Here is a 23,542-nt window from a genome sequence, read left to right as displayed (position 1 = left end):
CTACAGGGCTAAAACAAAACAGAGACAGTGGAAAAAAAAAAAAAAAAGAAAAAGAAAATAAAAACCAAAGCCACTTCCTGATCTCTGCGGATCAAACGGGAGCCAGGGTGGGTGGAAGGGCATCGGTTCAGGCCCGTGGGGTTTTCTCCCCACAGCAACACGGTGATTACAGAGCAGTAGCTCGGGACTGCAGCTTCATTTTATTTTGTTTTTTTTTTTCCCAGGGTTTTCTTTAGCCTAAACCCTAATACATCCCGGCAGCTTTTGATCTACCCTGCAGGGGAAATCCCCGAACTCTGGGTGCACTCCCTTCATCCTTGTTCTTCAGGCAAAATAAAAATCCTGATGGAGAAGGCTGTGGGAAGGCGTGGGCAGCTCGGTGGCACAGCGGTGTTAAACAAGGCTCCCACCCAACGTGGAGCAAAACAGGGTCCTGATGAACGAGCTTGGAGGGGACAGGGACACTCCCAGGCTGTGGGAGAGCTGCTGAGCAGCAGGTGCTGCAGGAGACAGCCCTGCTCTCCCAAATTCCCCTGCATGACAAACATTGCTTATCTCAGCCCTGGGTGAGATGTTCTCCCTCCTCCCTGCTCCTGGAGCAATCCCTCCCTGCCATCTGCTGGCGAAATCCTAAAGCCGAGGAGGAGAAACCCTAAACCCTAAACCGGGGGCAGCATTTGGTGGAAAACCTGCCATCTGTGCTGAGAATTGGCTGATCTTTCAGGGTGACCATCAAGGACCGAGGCACAGCTCAGACACACGGTTGCACAGCAGCTTGGGAGGCCTCTGGATGATGGATGGGTCACCCACCAGCACCATCGATGGGCATGGATTGGCCAGATAAAGCCATTAACAGATGTCCCCGCTGCTCCAGGCGCTGCTGAAGTTCCTGAGAGGGCCAGCTGGGAGGATCTCAGGTATCTCAGGTCACCAGGAGCAGCTGCGCTCGTGTGCTGAGGGCACCAAGAGCAGGGGGTCCCTGGGGCAGTTTTGTACCCCCAGCCTGTCAGTCCATGTGGGGAGTAAGAGGGATCAAGCAGGACACAGGACTGTGGCTGTCTGCACCGAGTCCCCTGGGAGGGAGCACAAATGTCACTGAATATGTTTCAAATCAGAGCCACAGCGGCTGCTGCAGCCAAAGGGCGTTTTATGTGGAAACACGCTCTTTGAGCTGGGCTGTGTTTTGACTTTAGCTGTCAAAGCAGGAGCTGAGCGCTTCCACAGCGACATGCCTGTGTCATGTCCCTGGTTTCCCAGCGGAGGAGGTGCCAGCTGTGAAGGACCGAGCACAAAACAGTGGCAGGTGTGATCCCACCAGTGCGGCCTCGCAGTACCCTCAGCTGTTGGGAGAATGATGAGAGCAGGAGGAGGAGGATTTGTGTCATTCGTGTTTTTCAGGACAGAAAATATTGCAAATCACTACAATTTGCTTTGCTATTTTTACCTTTTTTCTGCTGCTCTTCATTATTCTACTGTAGTGGAAGATTATTCCACTGAAGGGGAGGACACCATATCCCGTTTTTATGATAACGTTTTATCCTGCTTTTAAAGCAAATTAAAGGCAATTTAACAATTGAAAAGCCACAATGCCCAGCTAACCCAGTGTCTACAGACTATCTTAGTCCCCCTTAACAGGCCAGCCATGGAGCCTGAAGGTCACTGATGAATCACCGAATCCTGCACTGCCGTGTCCCCACCCTCTGCTGAAGATGCTGGAAATAGATAATTACGGATCTCCCCGGAGCTGATCTCGTGAGCGTGAAGCCACGGGACGGCAGCAGAGGGGGGAGAATCCCTCTCCCTTTCCAGCAGCTTTCTGCTGGGAGCTGTTTGAGCCTCACCCTGCGAAGAGCGACTGACAGCTCGATTCCATGGGGAGACATTGGGATAGGGCAGCCCATGGTGGGAGCTGGCACAGCACCAGGGCTGCTGCAGGAATTCGAGCTAATTTGGGGAAAAATGATGCTCTGAAGAGGAGGAGGAGGTTGTGGGAACAGCTCCTCATCCCGCTGCCAGCAACACCTCCAAAACCAGAGCTCAGAGAAGAAAAATCCCAGAGGAATTGTTCGCTCTTCCTCTGCCCCATGGCCCTGCTCTCCCCAGAAGGCTTCTCTGGATTTTTTTTGTGTTTTATGGTGGGACTGAGCTGCCCTGTGAGACATCTGCACATGTAGGATGGAGTGGGAGGGGAAACAACCCCACAAACTCTTCTGGGGTTTGCTGCTCTGGATCCATCTCCCTGCCAGCTGCCCACAGAGGATTGTGCATCCCTAAATCTTGTTGAAGTGGAACTTGTGTTTTAGCTTATGGCTGTTGCCCCGTGTTGGGAACACTGAACAGTCTGGCACATTCCTCTGACACCCTTTGGGGATATTTTATAGATTTATGGGATCCCCTCTCAGCCTTCCCTCCTGCAGGCCCAGCTCCCACAGCCTCCCCTCACGAGAGCGATGTTCCAGACCCCAAACCATCTTTGCGACCTCTGCCGGACCCCCCCTCATCTCCTTGCCTTTATTACCCTAAAACTAACAACGCAAGAGACACAATTTCCAACAACGATTAACTTTAATCATTCCCAACGCGGCCCGTTCTCTTGTGGCGCCCCCGAAATGGTGGAAGCCGGGAGGGAGCCAGGAGAGTCCTCCCGCCCGCTGGGGGGCGCTGCGTGCGGCGCGGGGCGCTCCGGGCCGGGCCCGGCCGCCTCCTCTCGGCGGCACCGCGGCCCACTCGCGCCGCCGCGGCGCCTATAAAGGGCCGCCCGCCGCCCGAAACCGCCGCCTCTCCGCCCGCCGCGGCCGCACCGCGTGAGTCGGGGTCGGGACCGGCGCCGCCGAGCCCGCCCCGGGTCGGCGCCGCGGGGTAGGGAGCGCTCGGGGGAGCGCGGAGCGCTGGGAGAGCCCGGCGGCCGCGCCCTGCCCTGCCCGCCCTCAGGCCGCCGCGTGCCGCGCTGGTTTATTTATAACACCTTCAGGCTATCTAGCCGAGCCAGATTTAAGAGAAATAGTTGTATTAGTGCGTGTTAGAGCTTTGTTTATTTATTTATAGATTTGTTTTTTGTTTCCTCAGGAAATCAACGGGCCGCCGCTCCGCAGAATCTAGGCTAAATCGAAGCGAAAGATAAAGAGACGCTGGGGTTTTAGGAGATTTTTTTTGCCTCAAAGCGCTCGGGAGCCGGCGGATGAATTTTGGCGTCTTATCCCCTCCAGGAGATTTAACTTTGTGGTGTTTTTGCTGATTTTTTTCAAGCTTGCACAACCCTCTCAGCTGCTCCGTGTCCTGGTGCCAGCCCCCCTTGTCCCAAGCTTCTGCCGGCCGCAGCTTAGCCTCTAATTAAGAGTTCTGAGTGTTCCCGCAGAATTAATATTTATAAGAAGCTTGCCTTGAGCCCCCCCCCCCCCCCCCCCCCAAGTGCAAAACCCCAGCGGTTGAGAGCGCCGAGGGGAAGATGAACACGGCCGCCAGCAGTTACCCCATGGCCTCGCTGTACGTGGGGGACCTGCACCCCGATATCACCGAGGCCATGCTCTACGAGAAGTTCAGCCCCGCTGGCCCCGTGCTGTCCATTCGGGTCTGCAGGGATATGATCACCCGCCGCTCGCTGGGCTACGCCTACGTCAACTTCCAGCAGCCCGCAGATGGTGAGTGACAATTGCAGCCGCATCCATCTCTTTTTTCCCCCTTATTTTAACTCGTTTTCCCCCACTAATTCACGTACTTTACAGGATGTGTCGTCTCTTTCTGGTGATGGCAGCTGGAAGATTTTTTACTGCTTGCTGTCTACAAAATGCACTTCTCACTAACATCTCTAATTTTAGACAGGCCTGTTTCTTGCACTGATAGTAAATTTCAGAGATTTGTGGGTTTTTCCTCTCATGAGAAAATAATCCCCGTGGTATTCATTCTGGGGTAGTTTGGGGCTGTTTCTGTGGGGATTTGTGCAGCCAGTCCTAGCAGAGAAAGTTCAGAGTAGTTGAGTGACTGATCTGTGGCTGCTCCACACACTCCCAGTTTAATAAATTTAATATCTCCTGTGTTCAAGCAGCTGGATATACCTCAAGTTGGGAAAGCGGCGTTCTTGCTTTAAAGTGAAATAAAACACTTTGTTCAATGTGTTGAGAACCAGATTGTCTCATGTACAGAAGCAACACTTGCTTTGCTCTTGCCAGACTCTTTTTTCCACACTTTGTTTCCTGCTCAAAGCCAGGTGTTGCAGAGTGAAGCAGCACATGAAAGATGGGACAGGAGAGGTCATTTTGGAGCACGTCTTTTCTGGAAGGAAAATGGGTCAGCGTTTTCTGCCCCAGTTTCCAGAGCTCTGCCTGCTGACTGCTGCAAGTTTATTGCTCCGTGCTGGGATTTAACAGCATCTCTGTGTGACAGGGGCATCCAAGTAGAGATAAGAGCGATCTTTTCCCTTGAATTCACAATCAGTTTACATCAGCACAGATTTCAGCAACAAGTAAACTTTGCTTTACATTTTTGCAGAGCTTCCATCCTCTCCCAGGGCTGTTCCTTGTGATGCCATTTCCTTGGGCTGATCTGACTGAGCACTTTGAATTCTTTCCCTTGTCATGCTGATTAAAAGCTGACTTGCACCCCACTGCATAATTTCTCATTCATGGCACCAAAAAGCTTTTTTTTTTTTTTAAGGGGGCAGTGTCTTAGGCTCTGAACTAATTTTGCAGGATCAGAGAAATAAAAGCAACAAGCAGAAACAAAGCCAGGAAGGAACTCCAGCTTGAATTAGATGATAAATTTTGGGGAGATGGGCTGCAGAAATGTAGATAAAGTTCTCTCAAAGCAGAGAAGAGTGATCTCAGAAGGGATCAGTGGCTGCTCCCGTGTGCTTTAGCAGAATCACTCTGCACCTTGTACAACTGAGGCTTTCCTAATATATTCCAAGGTAATCTTTTATGGTAATAAATAGGCAGGAATTTAGGGGGAGGCTGCACCATTCTGGGCTGCTGGGGAGGCAGCAGACATTTTAGGAAGCTCCTGGGCTTGAAGTGATACTTGGAGCTGGTAGCTGGTGTCTTGTTACTGGTAGGTCTTAGAAGGTCAAGTGGTTTAAACCTAATCATTGAGTGAATATTGGGACAGGGAAATAGTCAAACTCCTCCTGCCCTCATGAAGAAATGTGAATTTTTAAATTTCTCCTGTCAAACTGCAGCATAAATAAAAACCCCAGCTGCTGCACTCCATATAATGCAGCAGGACATGGACAGATAGTTTGGAAAAGGGCTGTGGTCTCTGCAAAACAAACTTGACTATGAAGAACACAATTTTCGTTGTAAAATGCAGAAATTTGGACTGTTTTCAAGGTGCCACTTGCCTGCATGAGGCTTCCTGAGAGGAGGAGGGATTCTGTGTTTTCTTCCAGGAATGCATAATCAGAAATGCACTTGGCTTCATCCCACTAAATCTGAGTAAAGCTGAGGGGGGAGCACTGTAGGATCTGATGGGATTTAGGGTTGGGAGTAGGTGCTTACAGTAATCAGGAGCTTTTGTGCTCTGCAGACTTCTTGTGGACACGCGGTAGGTTTGAACTCTAGTAGGTGTTAAAAAGGTTGATAAATGATAATTTGCATTTCCCTGGCACCTTTTGTGTTAGGGTGAGGGCTCTGTAAATCTGAAGGAAGTGATGTTTTAACTTTATTTTGGTGTGTTCTAAAGCAAGACTCTGCCCGTGTGTCCACAGAGTAAATCAAGCAACCAGAACTCATCCCCATTTCAGGGTCACAAGGAGCTCACATCTTGAACATGCTCTGCAATTCCAGATTCCAGTGTCCAAACTGGGCCAAAACTTATGTTTTTTCTTTACAGTTTTTAGGTGCTGAAGTGATGCTGGACAGGCATTGTCTGACTGGCAGTAATCTGCTGCAGAGAGGTTATTTTTAGGGAAAATGAGCTCTGCTGGTTTTGATTGCAGTTCCTTACTGTAGTAACCAGGGAATGCTGAATCCTGAGCCTGTCATCCTGTGATAGGCAGGGTGAGGAAACGCTTCAAAGTTCTGGCTACTTCAGCCTCAGCAGTTGTTAATATTTATTCTTTCTGACTGTTCAGAAGGGAAAGAAAACAAACTCAACAAACAAGCTGAATTTCTCTTTTCATGTGTTGCATGGAATTGAATTCCAAACATTGACAGTCACAAAAAGACAGCTCGGGGCAGTGAAGCAGAGAAACTTCAGTTTGGCTGCAGCGATAAGGTGTCCTGAAAGTGCAGGAAAAACAGAATGTTTCCCAAGCTGAGGAGGATCCCAGGGCTGGAAATAGATCTGTGTTTCTGTAGGAAAGTATAAATAAACTTGTTTGTTCTCCTCCTTGAAGACAGTGTAAAGGAGGAGCTGTGAAAGGCAAATTGTGAAGTTGAAAGGGAAGAGTTGGTACTGCCACAGGCTTCTCATTTTGTTGTTACCTCAGTGATTCAGGAATTTAATTCTTTTGAATATGCACCATCTCTTTTTTTTAAAAAAAATAAGTGTCTAAATTTGCTCTGTGTGCTTTCCTTGTCAGGGCTTTTTTGCTGAGTGACCTAAGTGAGAGCCTGGAGGTTTGGGGAGAATAAAACTCCTTGTGCGGAGTTTTGGTTGAATCTTGGGATGTGAGGTTGGTTATTGATCTTCATGCTGCTCAACCACAGCCACGAATTCCTGCATTGTGTTAACTCTGCATCTGCACGGGAGGTTGATTGCTCTTAGGCCTGAGGCAAGCTGCAGTGAGTATTCAGGTGCTCTCCTTATCAGAAAAGGAATGAAAAGCAAGCCTGAAAGGGGCTGTGAGTGTGTTTTATGTTCTGGATGAGCCGCAGTTGAGTCTGCTGGAAGGATGACAGGAACCAGTGGGAGAGAAACAGATACAGGAACTGAAATGGCCTAAGCTTTGTGGCTTAAATAGAAGAACATGAGAAGGTGTTTGCTCAGATGAAGGAAATGAATCAGATGTGCTTGGTGTGAGTCATTCACAGTGCTCTTGCAGATCCTTCTCAGGTTTTCTGAGGTCCTGGTGTTGCATCTCCACCTGCGGGTGTGGCACAGATCCCTCGGGGAATCCTCGTGGGGCTTTCACGGCTCACCGCGAGTGTCTGGGTGTAATGATAGAGTGGAACAGTAGCAACCTGTTGGAAGAGCAGTGCAATAGTATCTGCTCGGGGAGAAGAACCAGGAGGAGCTTCCTGACTGCTCCGGAGCTGGGTGCTGCCTGTGGAACCATCGCAGCCACTGCTTGATCTGCTGTCACCTGCCAGCAGCAGCCTGTTCCTGCTGCAGATGGTGTTATCCGCCCGGTTTGTGCCCTTGCCAGCACATGCTTCTGCAGGACCTCTGCCTGCTATAAATAAACACTGCCAAATTTGACGAGCTGCACCGGCTCTCCTGCTGAGCTGCCTACACCAGGAAAGGACTGCAGGGAGAACCTGGCTTGCAGACTTTAATGCTTGCATGGACTTGGAGCAGCAGCTGAGGAATCGTTTTAGCCTGGCAGTTAATTGCATTTAGCGCCTTGGTCTAAGCAGAGCTGTTGGAGACCTTAAATTATATATTTTTTTTCAAGCAAAGCTTGTTTCCAACTGGGTTTGTGTGTGGGGGGAGAACAGTGATGGTCCCACTTCAATTTAAAAAGCAGCAACAGCAAAAAAAAACCAACACATTTCAAAGCACATGGAAAATTCTGAGAAACTTCCATGCGGTGGTGGAGGCTGGATTGGGGGCAGGGAGTGCAGGCTTTGGTGGGCAGTGTTCCACTGGAATTCCTGGAGGTACTTTTGGGACATGCTGAGTTGTTAATCAGGCTGCACGAGCCAAGTCACGTGCAAGGTGTTCAGATTGGTTTTTTTTCCCTTGAATTTTCTGCTCCTGAAATCTAATCAGCAAAATACCACAGGGTGAAGGTGGCCTGGGACAACTCAGCCAAACAAACGTGGAAAACTTGGGTTCTGCCCTGTTAATTTTCCTTGATTTTAATGCATGTCTTTCCATCTCTTTGCCTGCTCCATGCTGGGAATTAAGACTCTTTCTTTCTTCTCTGCTCGCTCCATGCTGGGAGTGTTTTCTGGCACAGAACAGTGCAAGCATCTCAATTTTATGAACAAGATCCTGATGTGTGTACGTAATGATCCTTTTAATACACCAGTAGGCAGCAGAAATAGCCTCGTGGAGGGGGGTTTCAGTGCAGGTTAGAATGACAGTGCTGGTGTTTGAGAGCTCAGATAAACACTTCCCTCTTAATCACATGGGGTGTACAGACCTTTTTCCCCCCAGAATTTTCTCAACTCCCTTGTCATCTTTAGCTTGAGCAACTTGGGAATAATTTCTTGGCCACATAAGTTATGTAGAGGCTGACTCATGTCCTCACAGCCAGCCATGTGTTCGTGCACATTTTCCCTGACCTGACAGGGAGATGATCCTTCTCTCTGAATAGAAATGAGGATGGGGAGATGTGAGCTTCATGAAAAGCAAAACAGCCACAGAGTCACTCCTTTTACTTCATTTTTTTTACCAGAGTTTCCTGTTCTTTTCCTTCTTTGAGTGGAGTAATTTACCTTTATAATAATTCAGAATATGGCTAATAAACCAGGCAGTTTAATAGCAATTTTGCTGTGATGGTGAATATATTGCTATAATGTAAATTTAAAGTCTGTGAAACCTTTAGTGACTGTGCTGCAAAAACTTCCGTTGAAACATTGAATTAAAAGCCATTGATCACCTCTGATAATAACCCAGACGAGCTGAATAAAATTCAGAGAAAAGAATCACCCACCCACTGGAAACCTTTATTTTCTAACCAACCACAGAAAATCTGTTCTTGGCTTCTCTTGCAGCTGAGCGAGCTCTCGATACCATGAACTTTGATGTGATCAAAGGGAAACCCATTCGCATCATGTGGTCTCAGAGGGACCCTTCCCTGAGGAAGTCAGGGGTTGGCAATGTCTTCATCAAGAACCTGGACAAATCCATAGATAACAAGGCACTTTACGACACATTCTCAGCGTTTGGAAACATTTTGTCCTGCAAGGTGAGATGTGGTTACATTGTCCAGTTCTTTTAGGGTGGGGACATGATCTGAGGTTTGAGTGGAGGTGGTGAAAGGGACACTTTTTCTCAAGTATAAGGAGCAGAATCACAGAATATTCTGAGTTGGGATACACAAAGCTCATCAAGTCCAAGTCCTTAAATGAATGGTGCCTACGGAGATCAAACTTTGGTGTTAAAACAGAATCTCTGAAGGATAGAGTTAACCAAAAGCTGAAATTACATCAGATGTGGTCATAAAGGAATCTGAGGCACAGGAGCTGACCCTTGTCAGGAGCTGACCCTTGTCAGGTGTGATGGTGTTCGCAGGGGTCTTAGGATGAGGGAAGAGATGAGGATCTGACTCCATGTTTCAGAAGGCTTGATTTATTGTTTTATGATATATGTTATATTAAAACTACTAAAAGAATAGAAGAAAGGATTTCATCAGAAGGCTGGCTAAGAATAGAAATAAAATGGAAATATAACAAAGGCTTGTGGCTCAGACAGCGAGTCCGAGCCAGCTGTACCATGATTGGCCATTAATTAGAAACAGCCACACGAGACCAATCACAGATGCACCTGTTGCATTCCACAGCAGCAGATAGTCATTGTTTGCATTTTGTTCCTGAGAGAAAAAAGATCCTAAGGAAAGGATTTTTCATAAAATGTGTCTGTGACAGTCAGGAGCTGCCAGTGCTGATCCTTGGCGGTGACGCATTTTCCCCCGCTGGCCCGTGGCAGAGGAAGGACACTGACAGCTGCCTTTCCTCCCTGTCCTGCAGGTGGTGTGTGATGAGAATGGCTCTAAGGGCTACGCCTTTGTGCACTTTGAGACCCAGGATGCTGCAGATAGGGCCATCGAGAAGATGAACGGCATGCTGCTCAACGACCGCAAAGTGTGAGTGTCACAGGCGGCAGCAGCAGCGCTCACATGCTCCGGGATGCATCTCGGTATTAACAGGGACACACAAGGCACTGGTTCTCCTGGCCCAAGCCTTGGCCTGCTACCTCTCCACTCCAGGGCTGGTGAGTGACCCTGCCCAAGCCATGGCCTGCTACCCCTCCATTCCAGGACTGGTGGGTTTCCCTGACCCAGCCTTGATTTGCCACCTCTCTGCGAGCGGGCTGGGGTGGGTTCTGTCTAGGGCCACTGGGACTCCTTGGCCAGCCACAGCACAGGTGATTTTTCTGGTTGCTCTGTGGCCTGTTTGTTGTCCTCTGCTGTCACCCTTTCTTGTCCCCATTCCCAGCTCCTACTGCACACTCATTTTTTTTTTTTGCCTTGCCACAAGTCACACATTATTTTTTGGCTCTTGAAACCGATCTGTTTATTGGGATTTTCATTTTTTTTGTCTTACAGATTTGTTGGGAGATTCAAGTCTCGTAAAGAGAGGGAGGCTGAGCTGGGAGCCAAGGCAAAGGAATTCACCAATGTCTATATTAAAAATTTTGGGGATGACATGGACGATGAAAGACTAAAGGAACTCTTTGGCAAATATGGTAAATACAGAAATACTTGTATTGAGGCTGTGAATTTCATGAAATGTGGTAGTTTGAGTGCTGCTGTGTAGTCCCTACCTGGGTCACCTTAAAGCTGAGAACTGAGATATTACATGGAATTTAATAATCTTTACATACTTCTGATATTTTACTAACCCTGTCCCTTGGTAACAGGTAAAACTCTGAGTGTTAAAGTGATGACAGATCCCACTGGAAAATCCAAAGGCTTTGGCTTTGTAAGCTTTGAAAAGCATGAGGAGGCCAACAAGGTAGGACCAACTTTTATGTTGCTTGGATAACTTCAGAGAAGAAAAACTTGGTTTATATTGGGAGCCTGTTTCTGAAATGGAAGAAAATTCTGCCTTGGGCATGACCTCTTCTAGATGTGGGAACTTGGAAACCTTTTGCACCTTAATAGCTTGACATTCAAGGGTAACCTGGCATCCCTCCAGTTTCCTAGATCCACACAGTGGCATAATCAAGAATGTTAATTGCTGGAGAAATACTACAGTGCATGGCTGAAGGAGGAGGAGGGCACCTAGAGTGAGAACATTGCTCAAAAATGGTCTTTTCTAAGCAGAATGCTTGTTAAAATGTAGTTTTAGTTACAAGAAAGAGTGAGGATGAATTTCCAAGTTAGTTCAGCACTCTGTGGTGTGTCAGCTTGATCTGTGTGGTAACTTCAGCTTGTCTTTAGTGATCCTTGTTAACAGGAAAAGTGCATTATTAGGGTGCATTATCTGATTTATTGGCTGACAGGCAGGGACACAACATCAGCCCTGGGCAGTCCTGCTCTGACAGGATCAGGGCTGTCCTGCTGCAGCAGCTCAGAGTTTCCTCTTGAACCCTCTGTGCAGGCAGTGGAAGAAATGAATGGGAAGGACATCAATGGGAAAATGCTCTTTGTGGGCAGAGCACAGAAGAAGGCTGAGCGCCAGGCAGAGCTGAAGAGAAGGTTTGAGCAGCTGAAACAGGAGAGACTCAGCAGGTACCAGGTGAATAATGTTTATTTTTCTCAATGTAAGCACTATTTCTGGTCTGTTGTAGGAATTGCCAGAGCAGTTATTGTCCTGTGAGACATCCTGGGTTAAAACACAGAGATGTCTCTGTGGTATTTGGTGGCAGAGGGGGCATCAGGGCTTAGTTTGGGTACTGAAAGTGTTTAGGAAAGTCTCCTTGACTTTCAGATGGGGATCCCTGGAGGGATGGGAAGAGCCAGCCCAACTCTGTGCCGCTCTCTGTAATTTGTGGCAGAACTGGGTCGTGTCAGAGGTGGCATCTGCAGCTCCCCCACTCCCTGAGGTGCACTGCTGGGCTGGGGACATGTGATGATGCCACAGGAAGGCAGAGGAAATCCAGACAAGCTCCCTTTCACCACAGTGGGACTTGTCTCTACGCCTTTGCAACATTTATCACCCTCAGCTTTGGGTGGTGTGGCAGGAACATGATGCTAAATTAAGAGTTTTCAGATAAATTACAGCTCTGGCAGATGGATAACAGTTGATGTGCTGAAGAATTTTTTTTTTTTTTTTAATGTTGTGAATGTCATGCTGTTCTTTCCCTTTCCAGGGTGTTAACCTGTACATTAAAAACCTAGATGACACTATAGATGATGAAAAACTGAGGAAGGAGTTCTCACCTTTTGGGTCAATAACGAGTGCCAAGGTACTGTGGGATTTGGGAGTTACTTGGATTTTAAAGCCTGAAGAAGGAATTGTTGTCTGACATGGGATTAAAGGGCTGTTCTTAACCTGTGGCTATTGTGATTCTGAAAACACCTTGGCTAGTAAATAGTAGGATTTTACTAAAAACTTCATTCCCTTACTAAAAGGGGAGACAGGAAGTGGCAAACATGCTTGCTTGAGGTGGTGAGCATGAAATGGCACTTTCCTCTGTGCATTTAGGACTGCACCAAATCTTTCCCATTCCTTACTGTGCAGTGTGGGCCTGGGGACACATGGTGCTGACAACAACGCAGAGCAAATCCAGACAGGTGGCTCTTCATGAGAACCTGTCTCTACACCTCTGCAACAAGTTATGTGCTACCTAAAAATCTAAAAAACCACAGATTGTTCAGCTCAGTTGTACCGGTGCCCCATTAGCAATCGATCTTTGCTGCAGGTGATGCTGGAAGATGGACGGAGCAAAGGCTTTGGCTTTGTCTGCTTTTCCTCTCCAGAGGAGGCCACCAAGGCTGTGACAGAGATGAACGGGCGCATCGTGGGCTCCAAGCCCCTCTATGTGGCTCTGGCCCAGAGGAAGGAGGAGAGGAAGGCCCATCTCACCAACCAGTACATGCAGCGCATCGCTGGCATGAGGGCCTTGCCTGCCAACACCATCATCAACCAGTTCCAGCCCGCTGCTGGCGGCTATTTCATGCCTGCTGTGCCCCAGGTGAGCTCCCGTGGGGTTTTTAACCTGTGTTAATCTCACTGAGCCTTTCTCGTGCCTGTGAGCAGCAAGTCCTAATGAGGGGTGCAGCAGTGGAGTTAATTCCGGGACTTGCCAGCTGCCTGTTCTCTTAATCCGACCTGAGTGTTGAGTCCTGGCAACGGCTGCCAAAACACATTGTAAACAAATGTTTGTGATGCACTTGGATGTCGCCTCTGAGCTTGTCTCATCTTCCTCCAGGCTCAGAGCAGACCCACTTACTATGCACCCAACCAAATGACACAGATGAGACCCAACCCACGATGGCAGCAAGGAGGGAGACCTCAAGGTGAGAGTGCCAGAGGCTGTTTTGGTTGTAGAAACCCTTTGGGAGCCGAACTTCCCAACAGGAGCAATTCATGCTTTCCTTTGTGGGAATGGTCCTGCGCAGGGCCAGGAGCTGGACTCTGATCCTTGTGTGTCCCTTCCAGCTCAGCATTGATTCTCTGATTCTCTCTGTGCACTGTGGTGGTGTTCCCCAGGGGTCCCAGGATGAGGGAAGAGATGAGGATCTGACTCTGTGTTTCAGATTTTATTATTATTTATACATTTTATTATTATTTATACATTTTATTATTATTTATACATTTTATTATTATTTATACATTTTATTATTGTTTATAATTTTATTATTGTTTATAATTTTACTATTTTATAATATATATTATATTAAAATAAAATTATATATTAAAACTACACTAAAGAATAGAAGAAAAGGACTTAATCAGGCTAGCAAGGAAAGGAATGGAATGATAATAGAACCTTGTGACTGACCAGACAGACAGCTGGACTGTGATTGGCCATTAATTAAGAACAACCACTTGACACTAATCAAAGATGCACTTCTTGCATTCCACAGCAGCAGATAATTATTGTTTACATTTTGTTCCTGAGGCCTCCCAGCTTCTCAGGAGAAAAAGATCCTAGCAAAAGGACTTTTCAGAAAATACCATGGCTACAGTGCACCACCTGTAGCTGACTGTAAGAAAGGACTTTTCAGAAAATACCATGGCTACAGCGCACCACCCCTGTAGCTGACTGTCCTGCCTTGCCAGCTGGCTCTCCTTTGAGGATTTCCCCTCTTTCCACCCTCTAGGTTTCCAGGGAATGCCCAATGCCATGCGCCAGTCGGGGCCCCGGCCCGCCCTGCGCCACCTGGCCCCTGCCAACGCCCCGGCCTCCCGCGGCCTCCCCGCTGCTGCCCAGAGAGTTGGTGAGATGGGGGCTCTTCCTGGGCTTCTCCCCTTCTCTGGGAGGGAGGGGGATGCTGTGGAGATTGGCTTCTTCTCCCCAAGGTGGTTGTTAGAGCCAGCACCTGCTGCTTTCCTGTTCCTCGCTGTGCGGTGCAGGTCTGGGGGCACCCGGTGCTACAGCACAGCAGTGGAAATCCAGATGGGTTCTGCTCCGCTGGTTTGGGACTTATCTCTACACCCCTGCAACACAAAGTCTCTGTAGCTTATGGGTTTTGCTTTAGGAGAGCACCCAAATTTGTTTTTTCCCAGCTGGTAAACATAAAGGTGTGGAATCTAGGGAGAACATCCCCTTCTTGAAGCAGCCAGCTACACTTTGGTTTCTAAAGAAGTAGCGCCATGCAAAGTTTGAATTAAAACCAGACATCCCAGCTTGTTAGCATGTTGCTGCAGGTGTTTGTCACCGTGTTCTCCTTCCTTTGCAGGTGTTGGCACGGCAGCACAGAATTTGGCTCCCCGTCCTCCTGTAGCTGCCCCTGCTCCCAGGGCTGTCCCTCCTTACAAATATGCCTCAAGTGTCCGCAGCCCACACCCAGGTGTCCAACCTCTGCAGGTACCACCAGGGCTGGGCTGGGAGGTCCCTGCAGTTTCACATGCAACTGGAGTACCTTTATAGAAACTTCAAGCTCCTTTTATGACCCAGACAGTGTTAATTTGGAATTTAAAAGCCTGGCAGTTGTGCCTTTGCCAGGGGCACCCTGGTTGGTTTATACTCACAAGCCCTTTTGTAGCCAGACTGGCTGTAAAGATATTTTTTTTTTTCTTGGTTCTTCTTGTTTTGCAGCCACTTAAGTCTCCCTCCTCTTTGCCAAGTTCTCACTGGGGTATCATTAAAAGAAAGAGCACCATCTACACCTGGCTTTCTCAGCATCTCATGATGTTTGATCCAGTTTTTGTGAGATATTTATGGTGTTCTGTGTGGCATTCCTGAGTTTTGAGCTCAAGACTTGCAGGGAATGTTTGTGAACCAAGGGCACCTTACCTGCCCTTTTCTGAAGCTGAGGTGCTCTGTAGGCTTGACAGAGATTGTGTTTTGGGAGGGAACATCATAGAATTGTCTAAATATGAAGCAATCAGCCTCATCCTTATTTCAGAGCCTTTGTTTGTCCGTTTCAGGCCCCTCAGCCTGCAGTGCATGTGCAGGGCCAGGAGCCCCTGACAGCCTCCATGCTGGCTGCTGCCCCTCCCCAGGAGCAGAAACAGATGCTGGGTGAGTCAAACCCCACTGCTCACCCATCATTTTCCATCCCTCGAGGTTTCAAAGACCCAAACTCACCCAACTGACCTCCTTTTCCTCCCTCAGGAGAACGTTTGTTCCCTCTGATCCAAGCTATGCACCCCAGCCTGGCTGGGAAGATCACAGGAATGCTGCTAGAGATTGACAACTCAGAGCTGCTGCACATGCTGGAATCTCCAGAGTCCCTCCGCTCCAAGGTGAGCTGCTTGGCTCCCTTTTTTGTCCAGAAAGGAACTCTGAGCAGGGAGAAAATCTCACTGGGTTTGTGTCTCCAGGTGGAGGAGGCTGTGGCAGTGCTGCAGGCTCACCAAGCCAAGAAAGAAGCTGCCCAGAAAGTGGGTGTGGTTGCTGCTACCTCTTGAACCAGGATGGCTGGTGAGTGTCTCAGCCTTCAGCTTCAGTGGAAAGCTTCCAGAACCAGTAAATAAAACAGTTTAGTGAACAATTCATCTGGGTCTGTGGGCAGCACTTGCCTGATAGTGGTTCACTCTTCAACAACAAAAAGCTCCTCATGCAGTTTCTCCCAGCAGGATATTTGTGTAGAAGTTAAGAAATATTCATTCTGATGCTTATTTAAGGGATCTAAAGATGTTGAAGTCCCCGAGGTGTTGTGGAGCTGCTAATGTGGGAAATAGCCATATTTTGAGACTAAACAGGCTCTTAGTGCCCATTCCTTATCCTGGAAACCATAAATGTTGGAAATGTTTCACTGGACAGGTCTGTCCACACAAGTGGTGCCACCTGTGTTTGGGGTTGGCTCTTGTTTAGTTTATGAATGAGGATTTTGATTCTTGGAATGCCTCTTCCTGTTTTTCGTGACCCATTTTCTGTGGGTTGTCTGGAATTGCCATCTCCAGGACTTTTTCTGCTGCTGTTTGTGATCAGATGTCACAACTCAAGCTGGCAAAGAATTCTTATTTTCACTGGGTGGTCTAGCAAAGAATTTGAGTTTCTTGTGGATAATAACAATTTCTGATCATCTGACCACCACAAGCAGCTTCTCTGTGCTTTCCCAATCCTTTTTCCTTGGAATGGTGGAATATTCTCTAGCCTGGAGCAGGAGTGAATAACTTCTCTCCCTTTTTCCCCTCCAGGATCCAAAGAAGCCAAATAGCCCCTTCCTAGACATCAGCTCAAGATGTTTGAAGATCCTTCACTGTCCTGCAGATCTCAAGGCCATGCATTGTATCACATAGTTATATTGCATTTTGTAAATTAATCTTGAAGATCTTATTTAAAAAGCCAACTCTGAAGCTTGAGGTTTCCAAAACCAGAATCTGGGGGGGGTTTGCAAGCTTTTCCTTTGCCAGAACAGAGCTGCCCCTTGTGTCTTCTAAAGAGGACGTTGAGGATTTTAGGCTGGAAGTATTTTTGTGAGTTTGTGTTTAATTGAACAATCCAGTTTGGAAAGTTTGGGAAACATTTATCAATAAAGGAATAAACTTGCGCTGTGTTTGTCATCATTTCTGTCTGTTGGGTGAATAAATGTGCTGTGGCTTTGTGAAATTAAACTGATGGGTAGTTATTGGGGGTGAATATGTTAAACAGGGATTTGACTTATTCTGCTTGCTGATTTTGGATAATGAGTATTTAAAATCATGCCTGGGGCTGTGTCTCAAGGGATGATGGCTGTAAACAGTGATCTAAGAAGGGCTGGGGAGGTATTTTCAAGTGAAGGGTACAAGGGTTTGGCCTGTTTTTGATAATTTCTACATTTTCAGCTGGACTTTTAAGTGGTCCTGCTGCTATTTTATACTCCAAAGGTGGCTGAGTTTTACCACTGGGGTAAAAATCCTTTGCAAATTCAGTTTGGGTGATCCTTTGGGATAAAAAGCATTATTCAGACACAGAGCATGCACTAAGCTGGGAGAAATCCCCAATCAAAGCTCCAATACCTCACTCAGGCTGGAGCTGAAGGGCTCGGAGGCTTTGGGAAAGCCTGGGATGGGCTGGAAGGAACATGCAGGTGTGAAAAACACCAATAATTTGTTTCTAAAATGTTAAAAGTTTAATAGTAACAAAATTGTTATAAAAATAGCAATATACTTAAGAGTGATAAACATTTTGGACAATTTGAATAAGGACAATATGAGACAATAGAAACAAAGTTATGGACAGTCCGGGTACCTTTTCTGGGCAGCATAAGGCTGAAAAAGGACATCTGTTAAAAGAGGATTAACCCTTAAAAGCAACAGCCTGTTGCATATTCATACATGATGCATAAATTCCATTCAAACACAGGATTCTGTCTGTTTATCATCAACTTCTTCCCTATAATCCTGACAGCATCATCCTGGCTAAGCAAGGCAGGATTATAAGTTCATTTCTCCTGATAATGGGACAAAAAATTCTCTTTCTCTGAAAGACTCAGGTGTCCTGTGGCTGCTATCTCAGTGCGAGTCCTTTCTTTAGAAAAATTACATCCTACACAGCATAGTTCCTATCTTAACATTTTGTTACAACCCAGAACTGTATTCACCACACCACTTAAGAGAATTAACACAGCATCACTTTTAACACGACACATTTAAATATTCATTTTAACGTTTTACAATATTAATAAAATAAAATACGCATTTTTTTTTTTTCACAGAGGGATGCCCAGGGCCGGGTTCTCTGCTCCCCGAAGCGCTCGGAGGGCGGAGCGCTGCCGCCGTTCCGGGGCGGGCCGAGCCGTGCCGAGCCGTTCCGGGGCACCGGGGCACGATGGCGGCCACCAAGCGGGTGCTGTACGTGGGTGAGTGGCCGGGCTGGGGCACCCCCGAGGGGCCGGGGCCGCCGGCGGTGCCCGGTGACCGCTTGGGCGCCCCGCAGGCGGGCTGGCCGAGGAGGTGGACGAGAAGGTGCTGCACGCCGCCTTCATCCCCTTCGGAGACATCACCGACATCCAGATCCCGCTGGACTACGAGACCGGTGTGTGCCTGGGGGGGCTGGAGCATCCCCAGGGTGATTTGGGGTGGGATCCCCCCGGTGGGACCAGCCGGAGCATCCCCGGGTCCGGGTTTGGGGTGGGACCCTCCCCGGGTGCGGGTTTGGGGTGCGATATCCCCCGAGGGACCAGCCGGAGCATCCCTGGGTGCGGGTTTGGGGTGCGATATCCCCCGAGGGACCAGCCGGAGCATCCCTGGATGCAGGTTTGGGGTGGGACCCCACCGGAGCATCCCTGGGTGCGGGTTTGGGGTGGGACGTCCCCCAAGGGACCGGCCGGAGCATCCCTGGGTGCGGGTTTGGGGTGGGACCCGGCCGGAGCATCCCTGGATGCGGGTTTGGGGTGGGACTCCTGCCCCACCGTGGGGCTGTTGTGTCCGTGCTGGCCCTGACCCATCGTTTCCTTCCTTTCTTCCCTCCAGAAAAGCACCGAGGATTCGCCTTCGTGGAGTTTGAGCTGGCAGAGGTGAGGAACCAGCTTGAGCCATTTGGGGTTTTTGGTCCCCTTGGGGTTTTGGGATGGATCCTCTTCCTGCTGGAGGAATCTGTGAAATCACGTGTGGGTTACCCACTGTAATATTCAGATGTTCTGCTCTTCCAAGTCCCCACTTTTCGTATTTTCTCTTGGGCTGAATTCCCACTTTTCCTGTTTCCAACCCAAACTTCTCCCCTGCCACCGTCCCTGGTTGGGTTTCTTGGCTGTCACATATTCGTCCTCTGATTGTCTGTCCTGGGTTTCATACACAAATCTCTCCTCTCCCAGATGCTCATGGCAGCAATAAAACATCTTAAATACAAGGGGTTAGTGGGTTTTCCAAAGATGAGACCCACATGGGGTTTGGAAACCCCACATGGGGTTTGGATATGGCTTTTACAAAACCCATCAGTTCGTGCATCCCTGGGATAAATGGGGTTTAGGAAAACCTGGCAGTTGTCTTTATAATAAGATGTTATTATAAAGATGCTGGACCTTGAGAATAAATGTTAATAATTATTTTATTTTGATTATTTTTTGGCAGGATGCAGCAGCAGCTATTGACAACATGGTATGGACCCTGCTCCCTGTTCCTTGGGGATTTTGTGTGGCTTTGCTGCCCAGGGTGCTGTGGGCTACAGAGGGAGCAGAAGCTCTGTCCTCTGTGCTCTGCAGGGCTTTTGGGGGGCACAGTGGTTTTTTACCTTTTGGTGGGGCTTTGCTGTGCTTTTTTCCCCTCTGCAGAACGAGTCTGAGCTCTTTGGCAGGACAATCCGAGTGAACCTGGCCAAACCCATGAGGATTAAGGAGGGATCATCCAGGCCTGGTGAGCTGGGGAACAGAACATCCCTGGGCGTGCTTGGAGCTCTGTGCACAAGCTGAGCTGTGCCCTTTTGGGTCAATTCCTGTGCTCTGACCTTTCCTTTTGTGGCCACAGTCTGGTCAGATGATGAGTGGCTGAAGAAGTTTTCAGGGAAGACTTTGGAGGAGAACAAGGAGGAGGGAGGAGCAGAGGCCCCTAAAGCAGAGGCACAGGAGGTAGGAAAAAACAACCAGAGCCGTCTGTATCCCCATTACCCCAAAGGATGAGAATGCAGAGCAGAGAAACATCACCTCAACCTGCTTTTCTTTCTTTTCCTGCCCAGGAGGAGCCTCCTGCCAAGAAATCACGGGTGAACCCGCAGGTTTACATGGACATCAAGATCGGGAACAAGCCGGCGGGGCGGCTGCGCATCCTGCTGCGCTCCGACGTGGTGCCCATGACCGCAGGTGGGACATTCACACACCTCACCCACGACGTGAGGAGGAGGAGGAGGCTCAGCCTTCCCTCCTGGGCACCCCCAGGGCGCTCAGCTCTCACCTCCCTTCCCTTTTCCCCCCCGCACACACAGAGAATTTCCGCTGCCTCTGCACCCACGAGAAGGGATTTGGCTTCAAGGGCAGCAGCTTCCACCGCATCATCCCCCAGTTCATGTGCCAGGCCGGGGACTTCACCAACCACAACGGCACCGGCGGCAAATCCATCTACGGGAAGAAGTTTGATGATGAAAACTTCATCCTCAAGCACACAGGGCCAGGTAAAGCCGTCTCCAGGAGAGAAAATGGCTCAGCATCACATGGTGTGTTAGCCATGTTGATAGCAGCAGTCCTGAAATATAATATATAATATATAATATATAATATATAATATATAATATATAATATATAATATATAATATATAATATATAATATATAATATATAATATATAATATATAATATATAATATATAATATATAGTATATAATATACAATATACAATATATATAATCTATAATCTATAATATATAATATATAATATATTGTATATTATATATTGTATATTGTATATTATATATTATATATTATATATTGTATATTATATACAATATATATTATATATAATCTATAATCTAGAATATATTGTATATTATATATTATATATTATATATATTTTATATATGCATATTTTATATAATTATATAATTATATAATTACATTATATTATATATTTTCTATATTATATTATATTATATATAGAAATATATATTCTATATAATAGATAATATATTTCTATATAATATAATTATATATTATATAAATATAGTATATGATTATATGTATATATATTTTTATATTATACAAATATATGTAAATATAATATGAATATATAATATGATTATATATTATAATTATTATCATCTACATTGGCCAGATTTTTCTGCCACATTCAGACCCTTGTGTCACAGACATATTGTATGAAAAATCCTTTTGCCAGGATCTTTTCCCCCCCAGAAGCTGAGAAGCTTCACCTTCTCCATGTTTTGCTGCTTTGGAATGTGGTTTGGAGAATTGTTTACCCAGTTTTTACTTGATGACCAATGACAGCCACCTGTGTTGAGGCTGTGAGCAGTCCCAAGATTTTATTATCATTCCATTCCTTTTCCTTGCTAGCTTTCTGATGAAATCTTTTCTTCTATTCTTTTAGTATCATTTTAATATATCATTTTCTTTTAATATAATATATGTCATTATAAATCAGCCTTCTGAAACATGGAGTCAAGATTCTCACCTCTTCCCTCATCCTGGGACCCCTGTGAACACCACCACAGATAGCAGCAGCCTTGAATTATAGTTATAATTATTATCATCTACTATCATCATCTATTATCATCTATAAATCATTGGGCAGATTTTTCAGACCCTTGTGTCTCACCAAATGCATCATTCCCTCTCCATCCACTTTATCTGCAGTATTACATAAAGGAAAAACAATTTCAAAGCTGCTTTTCCTGCTTGATTTTAAACGAGGAGTGTCACAGCATGACTGTGAAAGGCAGGAGCAAGCAAATAGGTTTATCTCCATACAAACAGCTTTGCAGCTAAAAATAGCTGAAGCATCCTTCACACTTGCAAGTGTTTCTGAGCATAATTAATTTCCAGTTTCTGTGGATTTCGGTACCCAGCAGCGTCCTGTGTGGGATGTGGGGTTAGGGCTCAGGGAGCAGCTCCTGGCTCAGCCCTGACTCTGCATTTTCTGACCCCAGGGATGGTGTCCATGGCAAACTCGGGCCCAAACACCAACGGCTCCCAGTTCTTCATCACCTGTGACAAGACAGACTGGCTGGACGGGAAGCACGTGGTGTTTGGCGAGGTGACAGAGGGCATGGACGTGGTCAGGGAGATCGAGGTAGGTGAGGGCAGGGGGCAGCTGGGGGCAGAGCCCACACCTTCCCTGCCATGAGGAGTCACCCCTGGAACTGCTGCTGCTGCTTCCCCCAAGGCTCAGGGCACCAAGGATGGGAAGCCAAAGCAGAAGGTGATCATCTCCGACTGCGGGCAGTGCGCCTGAGCTCCGTGCTTGGAGGGAGCCTGGCCTGGAGGAGAAGCAGGGAGCCAGCAGGGATGGGGCACCCCAGGGACCCCCCAGCACTGCCCAAGCTGCAGCTTCCATAGGAATTCCCCTACTATTGGGGTTGGATTTATCCTTCCTGGCATAAATCCCAAATCCCTTCCCAGCCTGCGCTGCCCAAGCTGGGCTGGGCTGGTCCTGCTGCCGTGTTCTGGAAAAAAAATTTATGGTAAAAATAAAAACCTAGTTTTGAAAATACTGAGGGCCTGGCTGCTGAATTCCCTCTGTGGGAGGCTGGTCTTTGAGCAAAGATTTTTTTTTTTAATTTTTATTTTTTTGTATTTGCCCTCAACTTCATTAATCCTGTGCCTAAATCCTGGCTCCAGGGGAAGGTAACTGTACCAGGGAGAGCAGAGCAGAGCAGAGCTGAACCTCTGGTGTTGGTTGCATCTCCTGGAGGTGTTTTTGGCTCTGTAGTGTCCTTTTCCAGCAGCAGAGGGAGGCAGGTCCCTGGCTGGTGTCTGTCCTGCTGGTCCAGCTCCATCCCCATCCCCAAGGAGGGTGTTCACTGGGAGAACACCAGGAAATGAGGGAGCCCTTTGAGTGGTGAAAAATAAAAAAAAAAAAAAAACCCAGAGTGATGAGGCTGTAGGAAGGGATTTCCAGCCTGCAGAGTGGGATAAACCACAGGGATTTATAGTTCCTGTGGTGGGCAGCGCTGGCTTTGCACTTGGAGGTGACCAGGATTGATGGATTTTGGGTTTCCTGTGAAATTATGGAAGGGGTGTTTGGTTCTGAGCTTGTGCAGGTGGGATGAGGTGGAGAGGAAGAGCTGATGTTCAGATTTTAGGGATCTTTGGAAGTGCTTTGCCATTAGGGATTTTGGGTTTACCCAGCCCAGCCCCTCACAAGTCGTGGTGTTGTTTTTCCATTAAAAAACACCAACTTTCCACTGCCTGCTTTCCTGGGGTGGCTGGGGGTTGTGCATTGTCCTAAAACTCAGACAAAGTGAGATTCAGGGGGTGTGATTCCTGACAGACAAACCAGCCCAGCTTTCCCCTTCCTTGCTCCCTGTTTTTTTTAATTTAAATCCCACATTTTAAAGTCTTCAGCAAGACCTGAGAGGGAGAATTCAGAGTCAATGCAAGGCCTGGGTGTTCTCTCTGCAGGAAGCACCAAATCCCACAGGGCCAGGATTGCATCCTGAGCTGGATTTTGTGTGGAATTAATATTATGGACATGAACCCACTAATTCTTTATTAATTAATTAATTAGTTAAATACCCAGTCAAGCAAAACCTTTCCTTGGGAAGCAGGGTGCTGACAGGGAGCAAATCTTCCTTAT

The 23,542-nt window shown here is 47.3% G+C and overlaps 2 protein-coding genes and 3 non-coding genes across 5 annotated transcripts; all 5 read left to right on the top strand.

Annotated features, from left to right (window-relative positions):
- The first annotated feature begins 2,720 nt into the window (after positions 1–2,720).
- PABPC4 (poly(A) binding protein cytoplasmic 4) lies at positions 2,721–16,873 on the top strand. The gene is made up of 16 exons (XM_058040214.1): positions 2,721–2,804; positions 3,067–3,638; positions 8,817–9,010; positions 9,792–9,907; positions 10,370–10,509; positions 10,684–10,778; positions 11,367–11,504; positions 12,079–12,174; positions 12,631–12,903; positions 13,141–13,228; positions 14,036–14,152; positions 14,615–14,742; positions 15,306–15,399; positions 15,493–15,623; positions 15,702–15,801; positions 16,521–16,873. The coding sequence occupies exons 2-15, from the start codon at positions 3,446–3,448 to the stop codon at positions 15,786–15,788; spliced, it is 1,890 nt and encodes a 629-aa protein (XP_057896197.1). The 5' UTR covers positions 2,721–2,804; positions 3,067–3,445; the 3' UTR covers positions 15,789–15,801; positions 16,521–16,873.
- Positions 11,785–11,920, top strand: LOC131093311 (small nucleolar RNA SNORA55). The gene has a single exon (XR_009115561.1). It is a non-coding gene; the product is annotated as a small nucleolar RNA SNORA55 (small nucleolar RNA).
- LOC131093309 (small nucleolar RNA SNORA55) lies at positions 12,418–12,545 on the top strand. Its single transcript, XR_009115559.1, has one exon. It is a non-coding gene; the product is annotated as a small nucleolar RNA SNORA55 (small nucleolar RNA).
- On the top strand, positions 14,251–14,383 carry LOC131093310 (small nucleolar RNA SNORA55). Its single transcript, XR_009115560.1, has one exon. It is a non-coding gene; the product is annotated as a small nucleolar RNA SNORA55 (small nucleolar RNA).
- Positions 16,874–18,104: 1,231 nt separating the features above from the next.
- On the top strand, positions 18,105–22,457 carry PPIE (peptidylprolyl isomerase E). The gene is made up of 10 exons (XM_058040224.1): positions 18,105–18,163; positions 18,241–18,339; positions 18,777–18,820; positions 19,374–19,400; positions 19,574–19,655; positions 19,767–19,867; positions 19,975–20,098; positions 20,221–20,406; positions 21,894–22,036; positions 22,130–22,457. The coding sequence occupies exons 1-10, from the start codon at positions 18,133–18,135 to the stop codon at positions 22,196–22,198; spliced, it is 906 nt and encodes a 301-aa protein (XP_057896207.1). The 5' UTR covers positions 18,105–18,132; the 3' UTR covers positions 22,199–22,457.
- The last annotated feature ends 1,085 nt before the right edge of the window (positions 22,458–23,542 follow it).

This window comes from Melospiza georgiana, chromosome 24, assembly GCF_028018845.1.
Source record: "Melospiza georgiana isolate bMelGeo1 chromosome 24, bMelGeo1.pri, whole genome shotgun sequence".
Classification (NCBI taxonomy): domain Eukaryota; kingdom Metazoa; phylum Chordata; class Aves; order Passeriformes; family Passerellidae; genus Melospiza; species Melospiza georgiana.
The sequence above is the reverse complement of the archived record's forward strand: the minus strand, read 5'-3'. Positions and strand labels throughout refer to the sequence as shown.